This window comes from Metschnikowia bicuspidata (assembly GCF_001664035.1).
Source record: "Metschnikowia bicuspidata var. bicuspidata NRRL YB-4993 chromosome Unknown METBIscaffold_4, whole genome shotgun sequence".
Lineage (NCBI taxonomy): Eukaryota > Fungi > Ascomycota > Pichiomycetes > Serinales > Metschnikowiaceae > Metschnikowia > Metschnikowia bicuspidata.
The window spans coordinates 677,381-685,212 of record NW_017387734.1 but is presented as its reverse complement, the minus strand read 5'-3'; the positions used below and the strand labels follow the sequence as shown (position 1 = coordinate 685,212).

Genomic DNA, 7,832 nt, shown 5'->3' with positions numbered 1-7,832 from the left:
TTGTGTTGTGTTGTGTTGTGTTTGTGTTTTGTGTTTTGTGTTTGTGTTTGTGTTTGTGTTTGTGTTTGTGTTTGTGTTTGTGTTTGTGTTTGTGTTTGTGTCCTCATATGTGTTGTTGTCGGCAAGTGATTCTGCTTCGTCAGTTCTGCCGATGTTTGCCGTCGCTAGTTCCTCCACTACGTCCTCCGACACAATCACATTGAGTGACGGGTACTCGGCATGGATAAAAGCAATAAACTCCCGCATGGCGCGAGTCGTGGTTTCGTTCCACGGCTTCTTGACCACGTAGATATTTTGCAAGGGGCTGCGCCAAACAACATTGTGTAGTTTCGAGTGCGCCGACCCGGCATATTTCGGAATGGTCCGGGCGCTGAGCTGCGAGCAGGGACTCACAGATACCAGATTCGTGGCGCCGCAAGACCCAGCGTTTTCCGGGGTGTGTGCGGGCACTTTCAGGGCTTTTTGTGTGGACATCTGGCGGTTAAAGCAAGGTCCAAAGAGCCAGGCCTGGCGCCGCAAAGACGGTAGGCGGCACGGCCGAAAGACAGCGCTCAAGCGCGTTATATTAGACCCAATAACGTTTTTAGAAGCCGGGCGCATTGACACGGCGCAAAAATGAAGCATTCTTTAAAAAGTGGGGTGTGGTTCCTTGTGGTTGCAAAAGATGGTTTGCTGAGTCATGACGACACGCCCGGCCATGTCGAGGTCACGTGACGCGGGGACGCTGCTCGATGCTGCATGGACCCGGGTCTGGTGCTGCATGGGCCCTCCAGAATTACGGAAATTCATTTCGTATAGTCTGAATGTCGCATGTTGATTGTATGATCGGGAGATCTCTGGCTGGCTCTGGCAAAAAAGTTCATATTGTAGGCAGTTTCGTGGCCCTGCGGATTTGTTGTGCGGCGGTGCGGCTTCTATTGGCAGTGGCCTAATAATAGGAGTATTGATATGGGTCACAGCATGGCCGAGCAGAAAGAAGAAGTGTTTTCAATAATACTGCGGTGGCAAAGATAGGGTATCTACGCCGGCGAAAAAAAAGGTCACAAATGGAAACCCTAAAATTCTGGCGTTTTTGCCTCCAGTCTTCAGCTCATGGGGGAACCGGTACGTTCAGGCCAAAGGCCTTCTTCTACGATCGGGTTTCCTTGACAAACAAAGCGCATTCAAAAACAGATATCCTCGTATCATTTTTTTAAAGTAGATATAGCTCCATACAAATTTCCAACAGCACACTGCCAACGCAGGACTCACCTTGAACGGTGCAATGCTTGCTCAAGCATACCTTATAAGGAGGAAATAAACACCGTCATTTGACCCACAGACTCTGAACAGAACAGTAAAGAATATGAAATCTCATGCATAACTTTTCCACAACAAAAAGGACTGCAAGGTACTCTATACTCTGTGACCTTCGCCATCGAAACGAAGAGTACCAGGCGGGCCAGAAAAGAAGCATGGCTCACTGCAAACTGGGTATCCCCCAGCCCCAGAACGTCTAAGTCACAAAAGGCAAAGGATTAATCTGCTGCTTCCGCTCGCTATTAGCACTCAGCACTGCACGACGCAACACAATACAGGCACTCGTCGAAAGTAGAAAAATTTGGAATGGGAATGTGCCTCTATGTGCGAGACAACCAGGCTTCATGATTTCTGCTTTTGAAAGCAGCCCGTCGCCTCATGTCGCTGAATCTCCGGGAACACGCTTTTTGACTCTCAGTGTGATATGAGTGCCACAACGCGCCAAGCTTGTCAGGTGTACTAATCTGATATAGTCTGTCCCTGCGCAAATGCCAATGATAGGACCAGGCCAAATAATTTGAGGCATGTTTCACAATCCGTTTCACCTCTCAGCGCCTTTGTAACCCTCGACCAGCAATGCAGCCGTACTTCTCTCACCTTCGTATCCAGGAAATGCATAATTCTTTGTTCCCAAAAACGTGGAGCCATCTGATAAAAGCGTTCAACAAAAGTTTTATCTTTAGCAATAGACTTCTGCTCGCCAGCTAGAAACACGTGCCTGATGTGTCCGAACGTCGAGCCTTTTCCCTCTATGTCAAGGGCCAAACCATCTACATCAATCTCAGCCACGATATCTAGAGAAAGTGCGTGTATTTTTTTCTATTTTCTTGTTTTCTTCTACATTCATATAAAAAGACGTCGCCCAAGATCGGTGCTCATTCCCATAGCCAGCGAATGTGGCCGGCTTCCGATCACGGGGCCATATCCAGCTTCTTCTCAGAACACACCCCGCAGCCCCCTCTGGTATTTTTGAAGCTCCCGCGAGCAGACGCTCGCTCGTGGGCTTGAATCGTTTCTGCTCTCAAAGCCAAAGTAGTACTAGTTTCTGAAAATGGGCTGGAGCTCCCAGCAACAGTCCAGCCACTTCTCGAACGAGGACGCTGCACGCCGGGGCCCCGGCCTTGGCCTGTCAGGATTTGCAATTGTGTAGATCTGCTCCCACCTGCGCTTTGATACAGGCAGATCAAACTCCACTCTTTCGAGACCTGGACGCGGTTTCCTGGTGGCTGGCCAGTTGAGTGGCCCGTTGATTGGAATGTTCCAGCTCGACTTCTTTTGCTTCTGGATCCGGGCTTTCTGGGTGGCCTATCTGGTATTCGTTGCATGGACAGATCCAGCTTTGGGCTCCCCCAGTGCTGGTTTTGTGGCAGCGCTGGGCCGGGCCACGTGCCAGGTTTCCTCTTCTAATTTCACGGAAAACCACGCACTGTCCACGGGAGTATACTCAGAAGCTGTGTCGCTGGCTGCCTCGGTGCTTTCGAGCGACCACTCGTCACGGCCGTCCACGTGACCCAGACCAGTCCCCAGAGCATATCCCGCATCTTTTCCCGATATGTCGCCAGAGGCGGGATACATTCTGGCAGAGTAGAACGCTTCGTCTGCCGGAGAGGCGGGCGAACGGCGGGAGCGAAACGCCGAGAAAAAAAAACGGCGGTGTTTCGGCCGCTCGATCTCCGGTGAGCCGGGAAACAAGCCCCGGCATTTCCTCTCGAGTGTGGCGGCGTGTTTTCTTTCAAAGTCCCCGAGCTTATTTATGAGCGACGCCAACGGAGCACTTTTCGCAGCCGGCAGCGCGCCTTCAACTTGCGCCAGCTGTCTGCGGAAATGCCACGTTTCGATGGCTTTTTTGACCTCGGCCATCCTGGCGGCGTGGTGGCTGTCATTGTGGCCCGGGTGGGACTTCAAGCCCTCCAAAACATGCTTTTCTGGCTCTGTCAAAGGGGCCCCAGCATACAAGTCCACTATCTGCAGAACCACCAGGTGCAATTTGGCGAGCACTGGGTATATGGCGGGGGCGCCATTTGCCGGGTCCTTGCCGGGGGTCTTTTTTTCTTGGGTGTTGTTGTGGGTGTTTTTGTGGGTGTTGTTGTGGGTGGTTTTCCGGAAACTGGCCCAGGAGGGAACGAGTCCTCTGACTTGCCCACACAACTTGCGCAAGCGGCCAGGCGTCTCAGGCTTACTGGGCCTAATCGCAGACGGGCCAGGACCCGCAACAACAGGCCTGTTTTTCCTGGCTGCCCTTGATTTTCTGGCCCGGCGCTTGCGTTTTTTCTTGTCGGTGTTGGAGGGAGAGGATTTGGTGGTGCCCTCAGCAGGCACAAGTTTCTGGGAATCAGCCCTGTTTTTGTTTCCGGGTAATAATCTGGAAACGACAGACATGGTAGTAGGTGGGTGAGAATTAAGACTATGGTCAATTGGATGGATGGGCGATTCTTTCTTCAGGACACAAAAGTGTTGGGTTTCTTGGAAAAAATGGAATTGCAAAAAATCCAGAAAACGCCCGAGATCGGGCGGATTTATATTCCTCATTTGCCTGGCGTACCATAAATGTAGCGCACGCAAATTGCATGGTGGTGGAATTGAGGTATGGCATCCGCAGAACCAAACCAGCGGGGAACCGGATCTTTTGCGTGGCCTACCAGAAAAAGCATGGAGTCAAAGAAAATTGTGTTTTTTGTCTCGGCCATACTGGTTTATCTTAAGGACGCAGTCATTGTGCCAGTATGAATATTGGCATTTCTCGGGAAGCGACTTCCAGAAAAAGACACGTTTGATTCTTGGTCAAATCTGATCCATCCTTTTCAACCATGCCTCGTGGAATTTCCCAAAGCCTTGGATATTGCCAAAACATAGCTATGCTGCTATCTAATCACAGATCCTGCCATACATGAAAACCGACAGTTTTACGATGCTACGCTTATTTTCTCCTCGGGCAGACCGCCGGAAACGCCATGTATTTTTTTCCGTAGCTTGCAGAAGTACAGGCCAGCAAATTCATAGACAGAAAGTTGTAGGCCCTAGGGTCCCACGCAAGGCTGAGACGGAAAAGACTTCGGCAATATTGATTCTGCTGGATCATCGCATTCAGAACGAGTTCCATAGAGAAAAGTGGATTGGGATGCAGAATGCACCACTTTTGCAAACCTCCCCGCCCAACTGCACTCTTTTTTCCATTAAAGTACATAAAGAGTGCAATACAATGTTTTATCATCGGTATTTGTGAGGTCTATATGTCGCATTAAATCAGTATGGAATGAGATATCAGAACTCTTGGCGATTTCCATCTGGCTTCATCTGTTCCGCCGGAATTCTGCGGGAAAAACGTATATAGCCTGTAAAAAAAGTCACTCCTCCCACATGTGGAGAATTAGCTGGATTTCTTCCAAGTAGCCTGTTATTCTTTCAGGACATGACAAGCGGTTTAAGGAACGGAGCAATGGGCTGTTTCAGCGCCTGTTCCCCAATGCAGATCGACCAACCAAGCGGTGCTTTAAAAGCACAACACCTTTGTGTGTTATCGAAATTTAGCATATGAAAACCGTGCCAGCTCATGGCCCACAGAGTCGCATGGCTCTCCAGATCCACAGCTCACCACGTCTACAGTCGCAGGTGGCATGTATTGCGCCCCAGGCTCTCAAAAACTCGTTTCATTTAACTTGTAATTACGTGCACGGTCCGACCCACGCTCACAGCTGTGTCTCTTTGTTCAACTCATCGATCTCCTGCATCTCCTCGTCCGTCAACTCCGGCTTCGGGGCCGTCTCCGTCTCCGCAGTTGCCACGGAAGGAGCCGCCGGCAGCGCGGGCTTCTCGACCACAGGCTTCTCTGGAGAGCCGGGCGAGACGGCTGTCTTCACAGGCTCTGTTTCCGGCGCAACAGCGGGCTCGGCCCCCCGCTTCTCGGGCGATTCCGAGGGCCCGATGTGCCGGTCGCCCGGATTGGTATCCTCCTCCTCGTAGAACTCGTTTTCCGGCTCGACGTGCTCGTCGCGCGCAAACTGAGAGCCGCCCTTGGTGTCGATGGCCATGGGCGTGTCCTCGTCCTCGTCGCCCAAGTCCTCGGCGTCGCGCGGCACCTCGTTCATCTGCACAGAAGGCGCGAACTTGGTGTTTTCCAAGTTGTGGATGATGCTGGTCAAGATCTTGTTCAAGAACTCTGGCCCGTTGGCGTTGTACATGTTCAGCGGGCGCACGTCCAACTTGTAGTCGGGGCCGTAGTACTCGTAGTACTCGTTGTAGGGCAACTCCAGAGGCAAGATCACGTTGTTGAGCAACCCGGACTCGAAGGCCCATGTGCGCGACACGTTTCTCATGGTGTAGCCTCCGCCCCCAACGACCATGAGCGGCACGCCAAACAGCCGCACGAAATTCACGCAGTTGGCGTGCCCGCGCATGCTGAGGTTGAAGCAGCCCAAGCGGTCGCCACTCAACGAGTCGCCGCCTGTCTGGAGCACGATTGCCGAGGGCTGGTACCACTCCATGATCTTCAGGATCACCGGCTCGAAAATGGACTTGTAGGTCACGTCGTCGATGCCGTCACGCAACGGCACGTTTACCGCGTAGTGCTTGCCCTTTCCCACGCCAATGTCGCGCAACTCGCCTGTGCCCGGGATAAACTCGCCGTACTTGTGGAACGACGCGGTCATCACGCGGTCCGTCGAGTAGAACGCCTCCTCCACCCCGTCGCCGTGGTGCACGTCGATGTCTATGTACAAGACGCGCGGATGGTAGCGCAACAACTCGATGATGCCCAACACTATGTCGTTCAAGTAGCAGAAGCCGGAGGCCTCTGATTTCTTGGCGTGATGCAAGCCGCCCGCGTAGTTGATTGCCACGTCGCATTTGCCCCTGTTGAGGCGCGCGGCGCCCTCCATTGACCCGCCGCCCGAAATGCCGCAGTACTCGAAGAGCCCGTCGAAAACAGGGCAGTCGTCGCCGACGTTGAATTTGACCTGCTCCTTGGCAAACAAGTCGAGGTTGTCCGGCAGCACCCGGCTCAAGAAGTCGATGTACTCGTCCGTGTGGAACTGGCACATCTCCTGCTTGGTGGCCGGCTTGGCGCGGTAGATCTCCATTTTTTTGTAGAGCCCGTAGTTCATGATGAGCGAGTGGGCCATTCTTATCCGGTGGGGCTTCATGGGATGGCCAGCGCCGTACGCGTAGTTGCCGACGTCCGCGTCGTAAAAGTACGCCACGCGCTTTTTCTTGTTGGGGTCCACCTTGAACTCGTCAAAGGGCAACTGCACGTACATTGTCGGGTGTTTTTCGTGGTTTCCTGGAGCGTGTTTCTAGTGGGTTTGAAGAGCCGGGTTTTCGGTGGGGGACCGAGATTCAGCAGGAGGCGGCACAGCAGCGGGTGGTGTGCGTGTCTAGATATATCGCTGGTCTCGCTCAAAGGGCAGAGAATTGTGGGGATGCGTTCTTTTTGAAGGAACAAAGGTGAGCTTGGGCCATGGATGGAATGGTGAGGCCGGCTGGCGCGCTGTGTGCAGGTCAGGCCATAAGCGCGGCGGCCAGTTCGCACTGGGCGATCGGCAGCTAGAACGCACGTGAGCGATTGGCAGGATCGGCCGGATCGGCGGATTCCAGCAGCATTTGGTAGATTCGGCAGATTCGGCAAATTGGGTGAATTCGGCAGAATTCGTAGATAGCAGGAGGCGCCGGCAGAATCCGTAGATCGCAGGAGGCGCCGGCAGATATGCTGGGCACCCGTAGACATGCATTTGGCATGTCTGGACTGGGCACGCCTGGGCGAGGTTTGGCCGGCTGGCACTGGGGTTTGGCCCTGCAGTAGAGTCCGCCTGTAGATTTTGCAGTCGGGCGCGCCTGTTTGGGCCAGGCTGACGGGACATTTTGCAACTGACAGTGGACCATTGGGACAATTGAAACAGCGGCCCTGAGCTGGGTCCAGCGAGGCACGCCATGGAAAATCGTCAGGCGGGCGTTCCGGCGCGTGTCTGGTTTCCGGGGTTCCAATTTTTTGTGGCCGCTTCCGGGCTGGATGTGGTGGAGCGAATGGGCTATATTCTGAAAGCCCGGTGCCAGGACAATAAGCCGGGACAATAAGCCGGGACAATGAGCCGGGGATTGGCTCGAGGTTCCCGGCACTTTTGGCACTTGACACATGGCCCAGCACATTTGGCTTTTGACACGTGGCCCGACAACTCACGGCAGACGGGCCGGCTGCCATTTTCTAAAGGGGAACGGAAAAGAAATCTGTTCCAGTGCACAGCCGGACAGAGTGCAATGAAGCAGCGCCATCTGAGCGCTGGGTTGAGGCCACACGCGGTAGCCACGGCCCACGGACCACCACCCTGGAATGGCAGCAGGGCCTGTGGCTCTTTGAAACGCGGCTTGGGCCCGGCGGTTTCGGCCTCCTCCGTATTTCTAAATATCCGCCGGGGTCTAAGTTCTGCTTCTACTGCCCACAAGTCCACAGCATGGCAGCCCATCTTGGCGGAGGGGGCAAGGCGGTGTTCTGGAATCAGCCTCTTTCATTTCCAGAGGAATGGGCCTGTTCCAGTTTCAAAAGA

At 53.6% G+C, this 7,832-nt stretch overlaps 4 protein-coding genes across 4 annotated transcripts in view; all 4 read right to left on the bottom strand.

The window, feature by feature from the left end:
- The window catches only part of POS5 (NADH kinase), a gene marked incomplete at both ends in the record, with an annotated part of 2,036 nt that extends 1,562 nt beyond the window's left edge, over positions 1–474 (bottom strand). Inside the window, one exon of the mRNA XM_018857752.1 lies at positions 178–474. Within this exon, the coding sequence (XP_018710926.1) occupies positions 178–474 (297 nt within the window). The remainder of the gene's footprint in view (positions 1–177) is intronic.
- Positions 475–2,372: 1,898 nt separating this feature from the next.
- METBIDRAFT_32414 (uncharacterized protein) lies at positions 2,373–2,947 on the bottom strand (the record flags this gene model as incomplete). The annotated part of the gene is made up of 2 exons (XM_018856044.1): positions 2,629–2,947; positions 2,373–2,604 (listed from the first exon to the last, which is right to left on the bottom strand). Coding segments are annotated over exons 1-2 (478 nt in total), but the record flags the coding sequence as incomplete, so codon positions are not given.
- A 1,564-nt stretch (positions 2,948–4,511) lies between these two features.
- Positions 4,512–7,006, bottom strand: RPD31 (histone deacetylase). The gene has a single exon (XM_018856043.1). The coding sequence runs from the start codon at positions 6,549–6,551 to the stop codon at positions 4,986–4,988; it is 1,566 nt and encodes a 521-aa protein (XP_018710924.1). The 5' UTR covers positions 6,552–7,006; the 3' UTR covers positions 4,512–4,985.
- Positions 6,695–7,832, bottom strand: part of METBIDRAFT_198031 (uncharacterized protein) — a 2,021-nt gene continuing 883 nt past the window's right edge. The window contains exon 2 of the mRNA XM_018854896.1: positions 6,695–7,319. Coding sequence (XP_018710923.1) covers positions 6,838–7,319 — 482 coding nt within the window. The 3' untranslated portion in view covers positions 6,695–6,837. The remainder of the gene's footprint in view (positions 7,320–7,832) is intronic.

What these genes read in the sequence shown, in the direction of transcription:
- RPD31 (XM_018856043.1), bottom strand. Translation starts at nt 6,551, where the DNA reads ATGTACGTGCAGTTGCCCTTTGACGAGTTCAAGGTGGACCCCAACAAG.